This window comes from Miniopterus natalensis, chromosome 14 (genome assembly GCF_054644295.1).
Source record: "Miniopterus natalensis isolate mMinNat1 chromosome 14, mMinNat1.hap1, whole genome shotgun sequence".
In the NCBI taxonomy this organism is placed as follows: domain Eukaryota; kingdom Metazoa; phylum Chordata; class Mammalia; order Chiroptera; family Miniopteridae; genus Miniopterus; species Miniopterus natalensis.
Window position 1 is genome coordinate 37,143,916 of NC_142094.1, and position 21,727 is coordinate 37,165,642.

The following is a 21,727-nucleotide window of genomic DNA, read 5'->3' on the forward strand; positions in this document are numbered from 1 at the left end:
AGAAATAGGACTTTAAGTGCTAAACCTGGGGAAGTCCCAGACAAACCAGGACAAGTTTGGTCACCCTAATCTTAAAGCAGAGTGGTACCCAAATAAACTTTTCAGGGGAATGTGTTTCATATTTCAGTGAGTTTTGGTATATGAGTAAGTAGAGTAATTGCCCTGTGCATTTTAAATCACTTTCAGGCTCCATAAGCTTGGAGATTAGCCATTTGTAGTCTAGTTTTGGATTTATTGAGAAAGTCTTACTATATTCCTGTTTAAATATTCTCCAGTTCTATCAGTATGAATTGAACAGTTACTCAAAACACAGTAGTGGCCACAGGATTGATTACTGAGGAACTTAATTACTCATTTATGTTTTGAGGAATTCTTCCCCTGGTGGGAAGGGATGGAGTTAGGGATGAGATGGGGGGGGGGGGTTTACAGGTGATTTTTTCTATTATGAACATTAAGAAAAATACAAGTTGAAAGAATTTTATAGAGAATAACTGTACCTACCACCTAGATTCTGTTAACATTTACCATCTTTTCCATCAATATATCTTATTTTTTTGGACACATTTCAAAGTAATGTGCAAATTACTGTGCACTTCTCCTTAAATACTTCCACATATGCATCATCTAGAGGTCAGCATTCGTTTACATGGTGATTGTTTTTATGTAAGATTTGCATGCAATGAAATGCATAAATCTTAAATGTACATTTACTGAATTTTCACTAATGCATACACCTGTGTAATCAAAACTCAGCAAGATTATATCAGAACATTATATCATGGCAGAGAAAGGGCCCCATCCAAGCAATCGCCACTCCTAGAAACAATAACAGTTTTAATTTTTTCCTACATAGATTAGATTTGCCTTTTCGAGGCCTTCATGTCTATGGAATCATATGTATTTGCTCTTATATAAAGCTTTTTCCTCAATATACTATTTTGGAGATTCATCCACTTATCAAAAGTTTGTTCCTTTTTATTGCTCAGAAGTATTCCATTGTGTGAATATATCATAGTGTATTTATTTATCTCTGGCTTTATTACTGGCTGTTTAGTAATAGTCTCCACATTTCTGGACCTCAGAGATCCATAAAAATGCATGGATTAAACTTGGGCAATGTCTAGCTCTAAATGCAGTAAACCTATTAATACTTTAATGCTAAATAGAGCTGTTATTCAACATGTCACATTTTTAACCCAAAATCTAATCTTCTGATGCCAGTCCATGAATTGTTAAATTTATGTTCTAGAGTTAAGCATAAATACTTGTTTTGAATAGGTTTCTTAAGAGAATAATTGACAATTTTAAAGTAGTAACAAATGTTAAATACATGATTGGATGGTTTAAATTTTGCATTTAAGGCTAATTTCAGCTTTTTTTGCATTGTTAAGGTTAATGCCCTGGATAATCTCGGTCAGACTTCTCTGCACAGAGCCGCACACTGTGGCCATCTGCAGACCTGCCGCCTACTCCTGAGCTATGGGTGTGATCCTAACATCATATCCCTTCAGGGCTTTACTGCCTTACAGATGGGAAATGAAAACGTGCAGCAGCTTCTTCAAGGTATTAAATGCTTCCATGAAATGAATTTTTTAAATCTTAAAATTTTTTCACATGTCACAAAAGAGTTGGTAGTAAAAGGAAAATTTTTTAGAAATTTTGGCTGTTATTTCTTCCTAACTCATACTCGATGCCCAAATGTTGTTAATCTTAGTTATGATTTTGTTCCAGTAGCATTTTCTGCCCAGTTTCTCTGAATAAGTAGCTGACTCTTAAGTGTTTATCTAGAAAACTTTTAATACTATGATACAATAGTAGCTGTTTATTTTTAAAGAAGAGAAAACTTTAAAAGGTCGGTGTCTTAGTAGAGCAACCATACGGATAAATAATACTCTAAACACTGGCCCTATGTCTACACTTTTTTAAGACTTTCATATATAAGGCATGTAGATTTTGTGCAAGGTCACCAATTTGACTTATTAGAATATATTTAACTATTGAATTCACCCATTCATTACATTTAAAAGTATTTAGATTAAATATTTACACACAATCTATAAATATCTGCACATAAGTTAAAAATTTTATCCTCGAAATCTGGTCCCATGATTTTAAAGTGTCTTTGCCTACATCTCTACATTTTATTAGAATTTAATAGAGTGTCTGACATCTCAAATCTCTAAGTAGAAGAAATGTAACAGATCAAGCCTTTTATATCTTTGTCCCCCTTGATGATCCTTATACCTATGGTCTAGAAACCACATTTTGAGAAAAACACTGCTAGAATACATCAAGGCAGGTTGATAAAACCTCCTGGAAGCTGGCAAAACTGTGAACAAACTACAGGACTGCTTGACTTCCCCATGTACCACATACTTCTTTCTGTGTCAGTTTTGGGGATACAACACTAGTCCTGTCTAGTTGCCTAGTGAGGTACATTTACAGTCTTGGTAGTTTTATGCTAAATGCTATTACTTTTCCAGTTCCTTTCTTAGGATAAATTATCACAGTACAATTCCCAGGTCAAAGGACAAACATAATTGTTAAGTCAACTTCTAGAAAAGTTGTTACGTACCATTTTACACTCTACTGCTAACAGTATATGACAGGACATGTTTTTCTTACCAGCACTTGGTATCATGATTCTTAATCTTGTGTGAATTTGTGTATGTGAATTACAGAAGTAATAGATGCTTTTTTAATGCAAATTATAGAACTGCTATTCCATAGCTCCCCCATTTCCTCTTTGCCCACTAATGGATTGGTGGGGCGGGAGAGCAACACTCATCATTTTGCATTTTTAAGATATATGTTGCATTATTTTTTCCATTTTTTTCCTTTGCTTTACATCTTTATTTAATGCCTGGCAGATATTTTTCCAAATCAATTTTGGTTCTGCTTTTGATGTACTATCAGATGGGTTTATATTGCAAGATAAAAAATACCCATGTATAGTTTCTTCTATTATATTTAAGGTTTAATTTTTACACTTAAGTCTTTAACCCATCTGGAGTTTATTTTATTCTAAGATACAAGGTACGTGTCTTCTTCCTTTCCTGTGGGATTTATATATGCTATATAACAGAATTTTTCAGACCTGAAAATGAGTTTAGATATGTTCTAGCCCAACTTCTCTTTTTAGAACTGAAAAAGTCTGAGGCCCAGAAAGTTCAACTATCTTGCCCCCCAGTCAGATAGCTAGTTAATGTCAGAACCCTGGTTAGATCTCTGGCCATTGCTCTCCTATATTTTTTCCCCATTCAACAGGCTTAGTTATAGAGCAGGCCATCTTTCATCATCTATTTTATGCTCCTTTACATTGCTTAAGTCACATTTTATAATTATTATTCACATTTACATACATTTCACTTATATATATGTTTCCACAAAAGACTTTTAAGAAAGTCTTATTGTTTTTTCTCTGCTACCATAGGGATTTCCTACTAATCTACCAAACTAAAAGAACTCTACTTTCAGATAAATTTCCTCCTCCCTTAAAGCTTGGTTCTAGGTAGTAATTACCCTTCTCTCTCTCTTTAGAGGGTATCCCATTAGGTAATTCAGAAGCAGACAGACAATTGCTGGAAGCTGCAAAGGCTGGAGATGTAGAAACTGTAAAAGTAAGATACAATCTTATGTTTTTAATTTTGTGTTTTTATTTTGAGAGTGTTTAATGAGTCTGTACTGTAATAATGAAGAGCCTAGTTATTTATATGTGTCTTGTTTTAAGAGGTAAATAATGCTAATCTAGTTCCCTGAAAATAAGAATAATTGAGAAATAAAAGAAACTTTAATTTCATATGCATCTCTGTAAATGCATCACAGTCACAAATTGAAATAAACTGCATATTCACAGAAATGAATTTTGTTTAAAGAATCTATATATTTGTCCCTTTAAAAGAATAAGGTGCTGTGGCCAGGTAGCTCAATTGGTTAGAGCATCATCCCAGTACGCCAAGGTTTCGGCTTTAGTCCCGGGTCAGGGCACATGAAAGAAGCAACCAGTGAATGCATAAATAAGTGGAGCAACAAATTGATGTTTTTGTCTCTGTCTCTCTCTCTCTCTCTCTTTCTCTTTCTCTTTGTCTCTTTTCCTCCCCTCTCCCTCCCTTCCCCCCCCTCAAAAAATCAGTAAAAATTGTTTTTAAAAAAGAGTAAGGGTTTTTACTACTCCTAATATTCATTTGACTTTTTTTGAGCACCATGACTTATTACCAGTGTTGCTTTTATTCCCAAAATGTTTATACTTTTCAGGCAAAATACTCTTGAGTATTTTGAATGTTACTCTTACAGCCTTTCTCAGCTAGGCTTTGTCATCAAACCAGAGAACACAAAGAATTGTTTGATTGACTATTTTCTTCTCCTAAGGATGGTACATAAACAATAGCATTCTATTAGTTCATTCCATATAGTGCAATATAATTCTCTAATGTAGTTCCTTGACTACCAGCATCAGCACCACCTAAGAACTTGTTAGAAATGCAAATTCTCAGGCCCCGGCCCAGATACACTGAGTTAGAAAATCTGGAGGTGGGACCCAGTGCACATGAAAATTTGAGAATTACTAGTCCAAAGCAGTGCTTCTCAAACTTCAGTTTGCTTAGAGATCACCTAGGGATCTTGTTAAAATGCTACTTCTGACTCAGTAGTTGGGAGTCTCAGATTCTGAGTTTTTAACAAGCCCCAGGTGATGCTGATGCTTTTATGATGCACTGTACCTCTACGTACTGTATATTTACCAAAAATGCAAGTTATAAGTGCTGATAATTGATACTTAGGTTCCCTTTACGTAAGTAGTAGTAGTGATAATGATAAAATATACCTACTAGTTTCAGCAAAAGAAGAGGATACAGGTATTGATGAGAGGACCAAAACAGTAACAAGATGAAATAAGGATAAAGAGCAAATAGCTTCTGAGGATGCTCATTTAATGAGGCAAGAGAATGAAAACAAGCCAGAATGTGTAGCATCTCATTTATGCTGTGTCCCATCCTACAGAAATTGTGTACTGTTCAGAGTGTGAACTGCAGAGACATTGAAGGGCGTCAGTCTACACCACTCCATTTTGCGGCTGGGTATAACAGGGTGTCTGTGGTGGAGTATCTGCTGCAGCACGGAGCTGATGTGCATGCTAAAGACAAAGGGCAAGTACCAACTATTGCATGGCCTGTTGTTCTTTTATCTGACCTTTTTAGGAAAATCTGGAAATATTTTTGTGATACTTGGTAGCTCTTTTATTTTCAGGGAAGTCTGTTAGCTTAAATATAGCTTCTTCATTTTAGGTAAGATTTTATGATGGTTAGCATCTATATACAAACTTATTTGCATAGTGCTTTATATTTTATAATGGCCAGGGAGATTGCCGTATTAGTGTGATATTGATTTAAAATTTTTTCAATTTGCTTTGAGGATATTTAAATTCTTCCAGTTTATCTTAAAATTATTTTTCTTTAAAAATATACAATTCTCAATTCTAGATATTGAATATATATGTTTGTTATATTTTTTGCAATTTTAAGTATTTCCTCCTTGCTCCTCCCAAAAAATAATTTCATTTATGCTTTCAATAAATATTTAGGATCTATAAAATATAATCCATATAATCCCTTCTACAGTTCAAGAAATTTTTCGCTATATGTAATTATTTAAATTAAAACATATCTTTGTGTTGCATTGCTTACTTTTTTTTTTTCCCCCCCAGAGGCCTTGTACCTTTGCACAATGCATGTTCTTATGGACATTATGAAGTTGCAGAACTTCTTGTTAAGCATGGAGCAGTAGTTAATGTAGCTGATTTATGGAAATTTACACCTTTACATGAAGCTGCAGCAAAAGGAAAATATGAAATTTGCAAACTCCTGCTCCAGGTATATTTAAATACTTCCTGTAGACAGGGTGTATTATGACGTAGAATATGTTTAATACTTCTGATAACTCTAATGTAAATAAACTAGTAAAGGAATAGGAAGCAGTTACCTAATTCTTTACCTAGATTTCAGAATAAATGTCAGGAACAGTATTTTAATATGAGTCTGTTTACCACACATAGGTTTATTATTTTATTTATTTATTACTTATTTTTAATTTAAATTTTTTATTGTTGACTTGCAGTTGTCCATTATTGCCCCCCTCCTTTGCCCACTTTCACCCAGCCCCCACCTCCCTCTCCCTTAGCCTTCACCACACTATTGTCTGTGTCCATGGGCTATGTATATATGTTCTTGAGCTTATCCTTTCACCTTCTTTATTCAGTCCAGCCCTCCTTCCCCTCTGACATTTGTTAGTTTGTTCCTTGTATCCATGCTTCTAGTTCTGTTTTGTTTGTCAGTTTATTGTGTTCATTAGATTCCACATATTGGTGAGATCATTTGGTATTTGTGTTTCTCTGACTGGCTTATTTTGCTTAGCATAATGCTCTGCAGATCCATCCGTGCTGTCTCAAAGGCTAAGAGTTTCTTTTTTACAGCTGTGTAGTATTCCATTGTGTAAATGTACCACATTTTTTTTATCCACTCATCTGCTGATGGGCACTTGGGCTGTTTCCAGATCTTGGCTATAATTATAAATAATGCTGCTGTGAACATAGGGGTGCATATATTTTTTCTGATTGATGTTTTGGGATTATTAGGATATATTCCCAAGAGTAGGATCTATGTGTCAAAAGGCACTTCCATTTTTTAAGTTTTTAAGGAAACTCCATACCGTTTTCCACAGTGGGTGCACCAGTCTGCATTCCCACCAGCAGTGCACATGGGTTCCCTTTTCTCTACACCCTCACCAAAACTTATTGGTTGTTTATTTATTGATAATAGCCATTCTGGCAGGTGTGAGGTGATAATCTCATTTTAGTTTTAATTTGCATCTCTTGATGATTTGTGGTGTTGAGCATTTTTTCATGTCTGTTGACCACCTATTCTTCTCCCAGTTCACTTTTCATATGCCTCTTGGCCATCTGTATGTCCTCTTTGGAGAAGTGTCTATTCAGGTCCTTTGCCCATTTTTTAATTGGATTGTTTGTCTTCCTGGTGCTGAGTAGATTTATTATTGTATAAAGTCAACTATTGTCATATAATAGTTCTCTGATTATGTTAAATAGTTGATGGATTATGTAATTTATAAGCCAGATTTATTTAACACTAATAAAATTGATAGTACTGGTTCAGTACAGGTACCAGTGTAGATATTTTACAGTAAAAACAAGAGTAAAGTTAAATTTATACTTTATTTCAATGTTTATGAGAACTAAAAATGGTATACATGAAAATAGCAATCTTGTTAACCTTTAAGGTAGACTCTTAGTAGAAAATAGTTTTCTTTAGTATAGTTACATTGTCTGTTCTCATTAACCAAGGACAAACTTAAGTCAGTTCCTCTTTTTCTTTTTCACATGCCCAGCATGGTGCAGATCCTACAAAGAAAAACAGGGATGGCAATACTCCTTTGGATCTTGTTAAAGATGGAGATACTGATATCCAAGATCTACTTAGGGGAGATTCAGCTTTGTTAGATGCTGCCAAAAAGGGTTGTTTAGCCAGAGTAAAGAAGTTGTCTTCTCCTGATAATGTGAATTGCCGTGATACCCAAGGCCGACATTCAACACCTTTACATTTAGCAGGTAAGGGAATGAAGTTTCACAGATTTAGACTAGTGACATCTTAAGGCTTATTTTACCTGGGTAAAATATTTTCTACAAGTAAATGTAAAAGATTCAAATCAATTATCTTCTGATGCCACTGTTATACTCTAGTGTATCTGTATAGGACAATTGTATTTCATGTTCAGTTTAGTACTAGTATGTTACATTCAGTAAGAACAGTTGAAAGAGGCTATGCCAGTCACCGTGTGCTTTGGAACCTTTATTCCAGGTCACCATATTATTTGAATCATCTTTGGTGAGTGAGTTTTGGGTACAGAAACTTAAAAAATATGCCTGCTTGATCCAGCCTTCCTCATGGAAATCTAAAGCTTTCCATTCTTCTGGTAATATCTATTAAGCACAAGCAGAAAAAAATCTTGACTTTCAGAAGTTACATAAACCTCTTACCAAAGTTATGTCTTGTATTAGTTACAAAATACCACAGACTGGTGACTTAAACAGAAATTTAGAGACCCTGTTTACAAATATAGTCACATTCTAAGATTCTGGTGGCTAGTGCTTCAGCATAGGGATTTTGGAGGACATGCTTGAGTACATAATATTTTTTCTAAGTTTTCACTCAAAACCGGCACCTTGCACCTTTGTTTTTAGTGCAAGTATACAACATTGTGGTTTCAGTACAGCTTTTTCAGCTGCATTGAAGGTGCTAGAGAATGGGCCATTAAAATCACTGAGCTACAGCTAAGACTTCAGTGGATTTGTGTCCTAAGCATATTTGACTTATACAATTTTATTTAAATGCACACGGTTTAAAAAGAGAAAAGGTAATGCAGGTGTTTCTGCCACTTAAGATGGGAGATGGAAATCTGCTCTTCTCCCAGTTCATTTCAGTCTTGGTGAGTAACTGAGTGTGTTCCTAGTGTTTAAGGGATGATTTTGGTTATATGCAATTTTACCTTTAAATTCTAACCCCATGTAAGTTGGGACCCCACTCTCCAAGGAAAAGAATTAGTCCATCTATGTGTCTTTTGGAGAATTTTGGAAGTGATAAACCACGAATGCTAACTAACATGGTGAGAAAAAGCTTTTCTGCTTCCACTGGCAATCAGAAGTTTCTGGTTCATGCAAGACAAGATCTGACCTGATTTGAATTGTGCTATTTGTATTTATTCATATTAGCTTTTTATATTTCTATGGAAGCTTATCTAGAACATTTAACATTACTATTTGAATCTGTTGTCTTTGTAAGTGGCAAATATGTTGTATGCACAAAATATTTCTGCCCACCTGGGCAATATACCTTGAGACCTGGAAGGACTTTTGGATTCAGTATAATACTTAGCTTATGATAGTTTTGTAGTTTTATTTTTCTTTACTTGATCTTAGTAAAATTTTTTTGCTTTGGATCCTTTAGCAAAAGGATAAAAACTATAATAAAAAATAAATGTGAATAAAATAATTTTAACCATTTTAAAGTTTCAAGTCATATCTCATTTTATTTTGGCAAAGTTAAGTTCCAGATTTTCTTTCAATCTATGAATATGTGTCATACTATACTTCACCATAAGATTATGTGTTAACAAAGCTGACAATTCCCAAAATGACAGCTGATAGGTTATGGCATATTTATAAAGTACTAAGTTTTTTACTTCATAAGTTTAGCAACACATAGATTCTGCTCCCAGACTTGTAGAGATGTGTACTCCTAAGTTCTCTCTAGCAAAAAGCATGTCCTGGTGGCTTTCTGGGGAATTTGGGTCCTGAGACCCATGCTGGGTGCTGTCTCCTGCTCTGCCAGACACTTGAAATCCTAACTTAGCTTTTATATGATTGACTGCCTTTAACTTGCAGCCCTTGAGACCATGTATCTGAATTCTGGAAGTTGTATATAAAAGCCATGAAGGCAGGGACTTTGGGAAGGTTTTAAAAGATACATACAGGCACATTAGTCAGATTCTCTAAAATGAATGGGCATTACCACTGAGAGCTTCCAGCTGCCAGCGGGCGGATTTTTTTCATAAGATAAATATTTAATAGACTCTAATGGGGAATTTCGGATTTCTATAAATATATGTAACTATTTTTCATGTTAACAATTAAAAGTAATTTTGCTTCTTTTCTAAATCAGCTGGTTATAATAATTTAGAAGTTGCAGAGTATTTGTTACAACATGGAGCTGATGTGAATGCCCAAGACAAAGGAGGACTCATTCCTTTACATAACGCAGCGTCTTATGGGGTAAGTTCTTCATGTTACCTTTAAAAAGAGTCTTTTGAGATTTTCAAACTGAAAATCAGTATTGTAGTTCAATGGGAATTTAGTTTGACTTTCTCATTTTATAGAGAAGTAAATATGAGGGCTAAAGAGGTTAAATAACTTCCAAGTTTCAATTCTGAATCTATTATAAGCTTGCAGTGTGATGTGCAGCACATTTATCATTCATTTGATTACCTTACCACCTCTCATTTTCACTGAGCTATTGATTTGTTTATTTGTTGGTGTCCAGGAAACTCATTGAGATTCATAGGAATCTGTAGGTTCAGATGCGCTGTGGCTGACCTTTTATAGCCCTAAATGTCACAACCAGTTTTGACTATCTTTAGTAGTATAATTTGAATAATTGAGGAAGGCTACTGACTTATAAGTGGTTGTTCAGCAGTTACAACTCCTGAGTAAATGAGAAATTGTTAAGGTCATGTTAGTTTAGTTCCTTCCTTTGTAGAATTCTTCATATTTTCTAGGTAGTGTAAGTACCCATAAATCATGGTGTTGGGGAAAAAACAGTTTTTCATTTCCAGACTAAGTGTGAAAGCATGGAAAAATAGGTATATGGCTAGTTTCTTTTTAGGAACTCAAGTGTGATAAAATTTCAGACTGTAACAGGAATATTTTCTTTTACAGCATGTAGATGTAGCAGCTTTACTAATAAAGTATAATGCATGTGTCAATGCCACGGACAAATGGGCTTTCACACCTTTGCATGAAGCAGCCCAAAAGGGACGAACACAGCTTTGTGCTTTATTGTTGGCCCACGGAGCTGATCCTACTCTTAAAAATCAGGAAGGACAAACACCTTTAGATTTAGTTTCAGTAAGTGATGGGCTCTTTGAAAAATCTCAGTGCTTTTCTCACTTTTTAAAATTCACTTTCGTATATATAAAATGTCTTCATGATGAGTGTGTAAAATCTGGTTTTTAGCCCAATGTAAATGTAGGACTTTTTTGGCATTAAAACATAATAACTAAATAATAGGATTATCAGATATTGTGTTTTAAATACTTTGGGAAATAGAAAAAGGAAGCAGAAGGCATAGCTGCTTACTTTGAGAAACAAAACAGGCACAGGCCTCCATTGAATGCTAGTACAGTGCATACAGTGCAAGATAGTACAGGACATGGGCTTTGATGAATTTCCCCAGCTGGGAACATTGTCCTCAGGGTGCAGCCACAAAACCTGCTTCTAGTAGATTCCCTCCCACACTACCTCATCCCAAAGTTCCTATTTCTTACCCTACCAGAACTGTTCATGAGACAAGCTTGTTTCTCCAGTTTTCTATGGAAGTCTTTTCTTCTGCTCCTGAGAGAACTCCTGTAGGAGTCTCCATACTAGCCTCTACCTTTGCTTTGGCCACTGTAACACAGGTATCTCTCTTGCCTCCACCACTGAGGAAATTGACCAAAGCAATGGAGGGAAAAGGAGAAGAAATTCTGGAAGTAGAAAGGGAAGTCTCTTTTACAGACTGCTTTCTACCAAGAGAGATTCCATTGTTCCACGTTGCATTGAGAAGCTAATTTAGTTCAACTGCATTGGAGGCTAAATAGATTTTTCTCAGGCTGACAGCCCAACCATATTTGCAACATTTTTTCAGGCAAATGTCTTTCCTATTCCAAACTATCTTAAAAGTAAACTTTTCTTGTTCAATCCACCCATTTATTAGTCCACCAGATATAATTGACGAAACAAAATGCTCTGGAGAACATGTGTGGGCTTTAGAGTCAAACATACTGCCTTAGAATTCCAGCTCTACCACTTATAGTTGTACAATCTTGCAAGTTGCCTAACCTCTAAGCCTCAGTTACCTCATCTATAAATGGGGATAAAATATATCTAGTTAATATGAGAATTAAATAAGGTAATGTACTTAAAGAAAATCCTTGGCATATACCAGGTACATAAAAAACACCCAATAAATGGTGCTAATATTATTTTATAAAATGTTATATACATACCTGGCCAGTTTGACTCAGTGGTTGGAGCATCGGTCTGCTGAACAAAGGGTCGCAGTTTTGATTTCTGGTCCAGGGCACATGCCTCAGTTGCAGGCTCGATACCCAGCCCCGGTTGGGGTATGTGCGGGAGGCAGCCAATTGAGCATTGTAAAAGAATGGTATATATCATTAACAAAAAAATTAATGTACCAGTAAACTTGGGGATTTTTTTTCAATTCTAGCAAATTTGATTAAAATGATCTTTTTACCCCCCAAAAATTGTTCATTTTGAGGAACAAATGTATCATTGAATATTTTCCAAAAAACAAATTATTACGTGTGCTAAATAAAGTTCTGTATAGGTTGAATTACTTCTTTCAGAGTAATTGCGAGTGTTAAAAGCTCTTACCTTTTTAAATTGATATTTTTAGTTATAATATCAAAATTATGATATTTTTTCATGCTTTTCCACATTTAACAGTTTTGATTCTGTGTTTTGGAAGAGATGTTCTGAATTATGTTCTATGTTTAATAACAATATAGCTGAATATCACTTATTTGCTTCACTTTTAAATAATCATTTTTATATTAAAAGCAATTCTAGTGCATATCTGGTGGGGTTTTGTCATATTTTAAAATGCATTCTATTGGGTATAGTAGAATTTTAACAGATTTCATCTCTTTGACATGTACCCTAGGCAGATGATGTCAGTGCTCTCTTGACAGCGGCCATGCCCCCTTCTGCTCTGCCTTCATGTTATAAACCTCAAGTGCTCCATGGCATGAGAAGCCCAGGAGCCACTGCAGATGCTCTGTCTTCAGGTCCATCTAGTCCATCAAGTCTTTCTGCAGCCAGCAGTCTAGATAACTTATCTGGGAGTTTTTCTGAACTGTCTTCAGTGGTTAGTTCAAGTGGAACAGAGGGTGCTTCCAGTTTGGAGAAAAAAGAGGGTGAGATTCTACAAAAAATAACTTTCTAATTCATACTGTAGGCACATATTTGACATTTGGAATGCTAAAAAGTTATTCCACTTAACTTTAAATATAACTGTTAGTTTCAGATTAACATAGTCTAAAAGTTTTAGCCTTTTATAATTTTCTTTACATTATAATAATTCCTAATGATATTTCCTTCTTCCAAGTTGAGACTTGATGCTGCTAACCTACTCTTTAGATATAAATATGCTTTTTGAAAAGTTTAGAGGTCCTTTTGGTTGAGCAGTTATGGTTTTATTTACCTCTTCCAGTGCATTATTACAGAGTTATGGAATACCTTTTATCCCATGTCAAAATACTGTTTTGAAGATCATTTTTTTAAAAACATAAAAAGACACACACATACCTGCAGTCTCTAAAAGCTGTTCTCTTTACCTTTTACCCATCAAAATATATCTCATCCTATGTGACATTGTGAAACTTCGTTTCACAAATTTTTTTTGTGAAGTAGCTTACATCCTCAAAGATAGGGAAACTTTTTTTAGTGGAGATAAAATTGACATATAATAGTTTCAGCTCTGTGGAAACTTACTTTAAAGATAGTTAAAAATAATTTTTTTTAAATTAAAAGATTTTTTTCAACCTGAAAGTGTCCTGTTGGTTTCTTCTAGTGATGAACTCTGACAGCATTCTCTTTGCATTTTTTATGTTTTGTTCAGTATTTTATCCCAAGTAGCTATTCAACTTTTGCTTTTTTTTTTTTACTTTCTTCACTTATATAGTAATATTACAAAAGTTTGTTATAATGTTGATATCTATTCTGATGCGAATTTTTTTGTTTGTTTTGGATTTTTTATTTCCCAGTTCCAGGGGTAGATTTTAGCATAACTCAGTTTGTAAGGAATCTTGGACTTGAGCACCTAATGGATATATTTGAGCGAGAACAGGTGAGTTGATGAACTCTTTGGTTTGTTTGGGTGTTTTATGGAACTTCAAGGAAAAAGTAGAACATACTTGAAATGCTCTACTTGTTTGGGGGCTGAGAGGAGATTTTTTTTTTTAAGAGACTAGAAAACAGTTACTCTTCTAATTTGTCTTAATCTTAGAATTTCTGTTCAGTTTTTTAGCACATAAAAATTTGCTCTCACCTAGTAATAGTAAAATAACTTTCTTGAATGCGAAGTTTAGCTTATTCAACCAAAAATAAGTTACCCTTGACCCCCCTTTATTTAGTTCTGTTTTGTCAATCACTTCCCACTGTAAGCCTGACACTTCACTAGCCGCTGTATAGATATGCCAGCTATATATCTAGGTTTTTCTAGAATAGTCCCAATTTACAGTTCTCTTTCAGAATACAGTGACAGATTTTTTTGGTTCAGAACATGCAGTTACCCTAAGGACTTGTACCCTAAGGAACTTCCAATCTAGTTACGGAGCTGTAACAAGAACATATGAAGAGTTGAGTTTTTGGCATCAATTTTAGAAATTCAAAGAAAGGAAAGATTACTGCAAGCTGGATTCCAGGGATAGCTTCATGGAATATGTGTAAATAGAAGAGGATTTTAAAAAATGTCTTTAGTTTCACAAAGTGGGAGTAATGTATTTGCAATAAAAGGATTAGTTTGAACAGTGACACAGAAGAAGTACCAGTTAGCACAGTCTGGAACCTGGAGGCATAGTTGAAGGCATTTATAAATGACTTGGTTGTAGAGGGCTGGTGGAAAAGATATAAAAGTATACCTGAATGTGGTTAATTTCAAAGTGTGCATTTGTTTTGCAGTTCTGTTGTTCTCGGGTTCTTGTGCTAAACGATAATGGTATTTTTAGTAGTTCATTTCTCAACTTCATTTAATTAGCTAGTTAGCTAATTAGCTGCAACTTTTCATTTTCGGTTTCAGTATAACAACTGAATTACTTACATTCCTAAACTGTTCAAAAATTAATTTGAAGTAAGTGTATGAATCTAATACATTGTGCAGTCACCAGTATATGAATGTCCACCAAATGAGTAAGTCTTCTAATCATTTTATTCTCTTTTGTAAGATCACTTTGGATGTATTGGTTGAGATGGGACACAAGGAGCTGAAGGAGATTGGAATCAATGCTTATGGACATAGACACAAATTAATTAAAGGAGTTGAGAGACTTATCTCTGGACAACAAGGTATTTCATTTTAAATTATTGCTATCACCAGTTGTAACAGTTTCCATAAAGGCAGCCCTCAACTTTACTAATTTAAAAATCTGTAATCAAGTCTTAACTCTGCTGCTATTAAGTTTCCTGAGCTGCTGCTGTTTACTGTGTGAACCTAAGTAAAATTTCTGGGCCATTTAGAAATTTGGGGATTGCTTTAGCTCTGAAGTTATTTCTGTTATTTCTATTGAGCTATTTCTAAAGTTAATCTAGCTCCAAAATTTTGATTCTAAAAGATATGCAACTTGCATAGCTTGTACCTTATGGTAATAGATAAGGACTAGGTGTTCAGCCTGCCCATAAATAGTTTATAAATCTCTCTCTCTCGTTGTAAATAACTAAATTCTAAACACTTGCAGTGAAAATACAGGGAGACAGTAATGTTGCAACTGACCATTGATATTCAGGAAATACGACAAATTTCATTGCATTGAATTAAAAAACCTATTGTGGGTTAGAATAAGCATTCAGTAGTTGGTTAACTTTATGGACTTCTCATTCTAGGATGATTTAAAATTTCTTGAGGTCATGAAAGTTTCTGTCATAATTCTTCCTCATAGTTACAAAAGATAAAGGGACTAAATGCTGAAAGGGCTGCACATTTAATAAAGGAGATAATTTGACGAAGAAAAACTCATTAAGAATAGGCGATAAAGAATAGATTTTCTGAACTGTTCCCACAAAACCCTTATGACTTGTCAGGTCAAAAATTAGTAGTTTAAATGCAGTGGAATGTTCTGGTTTAGATCCTGGAACAAAAAAAGGACATTAGTGGGAAAAACTGGTGAAATCTAAAAAGTTTTTAAAAATTGGTAGTAAGCATCAAATAAATCAGAGTATTTTGGTTGATGTTAATTTCCCCCCCCCCAGTGAATTTTTACCTTCAAATTTCATTTGATAGGTCTTAACCCATACTTAACTCTGAACACTTCTGGAAGTGGAACAATTCTCATAGATTTGTCTCCTGATGATAAAGAATTTCAGTCTGTGGAGGAAGAGGTATGTTCATATACCTTAAATAAATGTTGGTTCAATAGCTAAGTTTCCTGGAGGTTTCCAGATCTACTTGAAAATGTAGTGAGGTATTTTAATTGTCTCTAACTCTTTTCCACTTGGAAAACTTTCAGAATCAGCGTTTAAGATACACTCCCTCAATAAAATTTAATTCCAGTAACTTAATTCCAGTTCAGCACTACAATTAATACTAACACAATTTCATTAGAGAAGAGTTTGCTGTCATTTGAAAGAAAATGCTAATATCTCCTCCCTTCATGAAGGCAATTGCAAAGCCCAGTATCTGGGCTTTAGCTCTGAAGTTATTTCTGTTATTTCTATTGAGTTATTTCTAAAGTTATTCTAGCTCCAAAATTTTTATTCTAAAAGATATGAAACTTGGATATCTTGTATCTTACGGTAATAGATAAGGACTAGGTGTTCGGCCTGCCCCATAAACAAGGCCCAGAACAGTGGATGACACTTATCCAGAAAATTTTTCTTCCAGCATTCTTCCTACAAAACTCATGGATCCACTGAAATCTTTTAATAGTGCCTTACACTTTGAAGAACATGTACCCTATATATGTGTGAGTCAAGCACAAACATACAAAATTGAATGTGACTTAAGTCTAAAACCCAAGAAATTCCAACTCTTGATAAAATACAAATTTTGCTTTGTTAGGACAAAACAAATGGGAACAAATAAAGCTTTGTTTTTTAGTATGTCAAGTGGTTGGTTAGCTTTATATGTTTAGCTCACCTGTACATCCACTTGTTTTTTCTTCCTTTAGTTTGCATTATGTAGTTTTCACCTGTAAATACATTTTCAGATTGGTTATACTAGCTAACAGCTATCACTAGAAAATAGTACTTATGAACTTATAGAACTCATTCCTTAAACCACAAAAATATTAACCCATTTTATATTCTCAAAAATAGAATCATATAAGCCAAGAACCATGTTCCCCAAATCAGAAAAGACATAAAAGCTAAATATTTTAAATATTTTTTCATCAGATGCAAAGTACAGTCCGAGAGCACAGAGATGGAGGTCATGCAGGTGGAATCTTCAACAGATACAATATTCTCAAGGTAATAAGTTAGTAAAATTAAAGTTTGCTGAGACTAGTTTTCAAAACCCAAAACAATTAATAACTTTCATAAGAAGATAATGATCTATCCAGCCCAGTAAGTCTTTTACATGGCATCAGGGGATATTTTGGGAAAGAGTATACCCTTGGAAGGTTAAGATTCTGTACAATTTTTATAATCAGTAATTCAGTGCTTATTGAACATATTCAAGTTTAGCTGTTATGCTTTGTCTTGGAGTAATAAGTCCTGTAGATTTAGTTCTTTATATAAACATTTTATTAAGGTACTCTGTGGTAACAAAGCTGAATTTTTTTATGGCTCATAAAAGGACTTCATCTCTATAGTTACATCATGCTTTTTTTTATTTGTCCTGACTACTCCAGGTTTCTGTGAGTCAACATACATGTCACTTCTTTATAATTTAATAATACTACCTCAATACCTTCATCTTTTTCAAAAACAGTCTTTTAAAAATGTTTTAAGTTATTCTAATAAGAGCCCTATCTCCTTTTTGATACCAGTTACTCTTCTCAGGACCTTTTCCAACTTTACTGTATTTTGCTATAGTTTTTTCTTGAACTATAGCAAGCAAAACTGTACACTCTACTTGAGATGCGTAATGATTCTGTAATAACTACATTCATATAGTCTTAATCATTATAAAAATAAGATGGCTAGAATTAAAATGTGGTAAATATCTAATACCTAAATTTTAAACTCAAGAGTGAGCAGTGTCATCTTTCAGCTGTTTTTTTACTGTTTTACAGTAATATACTATTATGAGTATATTATTAGATGTTATATTTTAGAATTAGTAAATACTAAAACTATACATTAAGATTGCTGTGTTCATACTATTAGAAATTAGATGATTGAAAACAAACACCTTATCCAGGTAAAGGATCATACTTCTGCTTGTTCGTTTTTATTAGTTTATATCATAGTATGACATAATGACTTCTTGATATTTCCATTTAGGGCATATATAACAATTTTTAATAAGACAAGTAATTATGCCTATTACAGGCAAATTTTCAGTCAAGTCTACTTTGTCTACAAACAGTAACAAACAGTTTGTTAAGGGGAAGGGCAGGAAAGAGAATATGCATTTGATTTCCAAAATACAGGCACACCTCCCTTTATTGAGCTTCACAGATTTTGCATTTATTTACAAGTTGAAGGCAAGACCCTCCACCAACAAAAAGGTTACAACTCTCTTTGTTGCAATACTTTCTTTGTTGTGGTGGTCTGGAACAGAATCTGCAATATTTCTGAGGTATACCAGTAGTTGATTTGAGAAAGATATGCTATTTCTTCCTCTATAATGTATTTTAATGCAATATTTAATGAAAGTTTTTTCAATGGTAAAATTATTTTTGTTACTTTTTTACCTAAATAAGATCCCCTTGTGCCAGTTGTGTCCCTGTTCCATCTGTGGTAGTACACTGAATTATTTTGAACAAGAACTAAAACCAGCTCCCAGATTTGCTCTAGGACCAGCAGGGGGCTGCAGCACCTTTAAATACAGCTAAGGAACAGCTCTAGGATTGTGAAATTTGACCTCGTAAATACTCCAGATGAGACTAGCATCCACCTTGAACTCCTCCAGACAAAAATTTTAGGAATTGGAGGGATAGGGAAAGATAGAGGGAGTAATAGGGGGTTTGTGTGTGTATGTTTTTAAAATGGTTTTTGGTGTGGCTATTTCAAATATTTTTAATTAAAACCAGATAAAGATAGTACCTTGAGCCAGATGAAGCAGAGGAAAAAACATAATATACTTCTTTTAATACTTATATATAGAACTCAACATGTCTGATTTGGTGGTACTTAGTAAAAATTATAAATTAATGAGAATGGAAGTATTTTAATCAGTTCATAGTATCGACCTTTACATATGACCATATATAGCTTTTTTCCTTTTGAAGTTTTCCGTTTCCAAAATGTAGCTATATTTCCATCTTTTTCTTTTTTTTTTTTTTTTTTAATACATCTTTATTGATTTCAGAGAGAGGAAAGGAAAGGGAGAGAGAGAGATAGAAACATCAGTGAGAGAGTCATTGATCGGCTGCCTCGTGCATGCCCCCAACTGGGGATCAAGCCTGCAACCCGGGCATGTGCCCTGACCAGGAATCGAACCACAATCGCCTGGATCCTAGGTCGATGCTCAACTGCTGAGCCACGCACGGCCGGGCTCTATTTCCATCGTTATGGTTAGGACAAAGTATTTTTATTTGACTAAAATAACACATAGTTTACATTTTAGAGAAAAGTTTTGCCTCTTCTGGCTATGTGGCCCAATTTTCATTAAGATAAGAAGGTAAGTAATTATTATGCTCTAAAGATGTTATTTTTCTGGTTCCTTTTTTATAGATTCAGAAAGTTTGTAACAAGAAACTATGGGAAAGGTATACTCACAGGAGAAAAGAAGTTTCTGAAGAAAACCACAACCATGCAAATGAAAGAATGCTATTTCATGGTAAGATTCTTCTCTTCTACCTACCACCATTCTCCATATTAGAATAGTTTTTTGTCAGGTGTGAAATAATAATGAATCTGTATAGTCCTTGTGGCATTTTAAAAAATCATTATTTCTGCAAGTTTCACATTTGTAGTTGTATTTTCAGCCTTTTTAAAATTTGTATATTTTATAATGGATAGCTTAGAAATAGGATTACCATAATGGAAAAAATACAGAAATGGGAATGTTGACTATCCATATTTTTCTTTTTTCTTTATATAGTAAATTTTGCTTATTATGATCACTGAGAAATTATTTTATTTTTAACTAGTTAATTGAATTAAGATAAGATCTGAAAATCCCCTCAGAAGAAAGTACATTTAACTTTTTATTATGAAGAGCCATTATCATTGAACTTATATTTTCTGAGAACTTTTATTGAATTGAGAGCATCATCATTACTTACCATTCTTGACATTTCCTGGATTTTTTTTTTAATGTTGCAAGTTGGCAAGTATTGCTTGTTCTTTCAAATTTATAATAAATAAGAATATAGGTATTAATGTAGTATTAAGTCTTCCAGCACATTACCCATAGTAGCTCCAATCTGTTCCTTCATTTTGCCTTGATTGCAGAAAATTTTTAGAGACCCATCAAGTTCTATAAAACACAGCATTTAAGTTTCACAATCCCTGGAAGAATGGCTATAGCACTCTAAAATGGTGCATAATATCTAAATGATATTTCTCATTCCAAAACCCTAAAAATCATGATAATCTCTTGGTACAGGGCAAAATAGTTATGTATTGCCTTAATGGTAATAATGAATGGTTTTTATATTTCATAATATAAGTGGTTTTAGTTTTCCCAATTCAAATAATTGATTCTGTTCTTCAGTATTTCTATAAAGTGGAATTCATTGTATTTTCCTGTCCCTTTATGAACAGGGACACTGATGTCGATGAATCAGTTAGCTGTTTTATATCAGCTTTTCCCAGCTCCCACCCTGACCCCACTCTCTGGCCTGGTTCCCATGTTCAGTACCTCCTCCCCTTTGGCTAAGCTCCTCTTTGCACACATGCAAGGAGAAAAGTCAATGTGCAGGGGATGAAGGCACACCGCTGACGCAGATGGAGTTTGTTAAAGCAGGTGATGAAAGGCAGAGCATTGGGGGGATAGGGGAGACAAGGCATAAAGAAGAGAGTGAACGTGAAAAGACCACTTTGGCCACTTTTGTTTTCTAAAAAAAAGTACGTAGACATGGGTGTCATTGTAAAACCCATTCAGCCTTGCTCTGTGAGGTGAATTATAAGATTCTTGGTTCTGATGTATATGGACTTAGGGCCTGGAATTTGATAACTCTAGCATTGTATTTCAAGTGACCTGTTTGTTGCTCTAGTTGAATCTGTATGTGTCTTTATTTTGGCAGCTGAGCCACCACCACCCTATTAGAACATTAATTACTTTCACAATGTCTCTAAAATAGTTATTCTAAAGTAGTGAGCCATCCAACAGTTAACTTGTTATCCTTGTTTCCTGGTTTTGCTTTATTGTGCTGGTGGTGTATGTATGTTTAAGAATTTAACATCTAAGAGGCTTTAGTTTTTGTTCTTTTTTTTCTAAGACCATTTTAAATTGTTATTCATCTGTGTGTATTTTAGGGTCTCCCTTTGTGAATGCAATTATCCATAAAGGCTTTGATGAAAGGCATGCTTACATAGGTGGCATGTTTGGAGCTGGGATTTATTTTGCTGAAAACTCTTCCAAAAGCAATCAATATGTATATGGAATTGGAGGAGGTACCGGGTGTCCAGTTCACAAAGACAGATCTTGTTACATTTGCCATAGGTAAGAGATCACTTGTTCTCATTTATTTTGATAAGAATCAGGTAAGAACTGGTTTCATGTTTGAAAATTTTGGGGTGCGAGGCTGTTTGAGGTTGCTTTTGGCCCTATCACCTGTTAGACTAGCTAATGTTTCTTTAATGATCTTTATGGGCCAAGCACAGTTCTAAGCACTTGATCTGTTTAACTCATTTAATTGGTGCTTTAAAGAATATAGTAGAACATATCATTGGGCATGAAAGAGATTTTATTGTGGCTTTTGCATATTGTGGGACTGTGGAGTCTTTAAAAATTCTAGTATTCACATACTAAAATGGTATTACTTGCTAAGCCTAATTATTTTGTGGCAATGCATGAGGGAGAGTCTCTTCCATTATGATATGCTCTTACTCCTCAAT

General features: G+C 34.4%; 1 protein-coding gene across 3 annotated transcripts in view; it reads left to right on the forward strand.

Annotated features, from left to right (window-relative positions):
• Positions 1–21,727, forward strand: part of TNKS2 (tankyrase 2) — a 49,138-nt gene that overhangs the window by 21,663 nt on the left and 5,748 nt on the right. For 2 of the 3 annotated variants that reach the window (XM_016220778.2, XM_087824440.1), the window contains exons 12-25: positions 1,392–1,563; positions 3,541–3,620; positions 4,999–5,144; positions 5,702–5,867; positions 7,396–7,615; positions 9,726–9,835; positions 10,499–10,687; positions 12,504–12,756; positions 13,606–13,688; positions 14,785–14,905; positions 15,837–15,934; positions 16,949–17,023; positions 19,397–19,502; positions 21,146–21,332. In XM_016220778.2, the coding sequence (XP_016076264.2) occupies positions 1,392–1,563; positions 3,541–3,620; positions 4,999–5,144; positions 5,702–5,867; positions 7,396–7,615; positions 9,726–9,835; positions 10,499–10,687; positions 12,504–12,756; positions 13,606–13,688; positions 14,785–14,905; positions 15,837–15,934; positions 16,949–17,023; positions 19,397–19,502; positions 21,146–21,332 (2,006 nt within the window). The remainder of the gene's footprint in view (positions 1–1,391; positions 1,564–3,540; positions 3,621–4,998; positions 5,145–5,701; positions 5,868–7,395; positions 7,616–9,725; positions 9,836–10,498; positions 10,688–12,503; positions 12,757–13,605; positions 13,689–14,784; positions 14,906–15,836; positions 15,935–16,948; positions 17,024–19,396; positions 19,503–21,145; positions 21,333–21,727) is intronic. The other variant, XM_087824441.1, reaches the window with a different exon arrangement.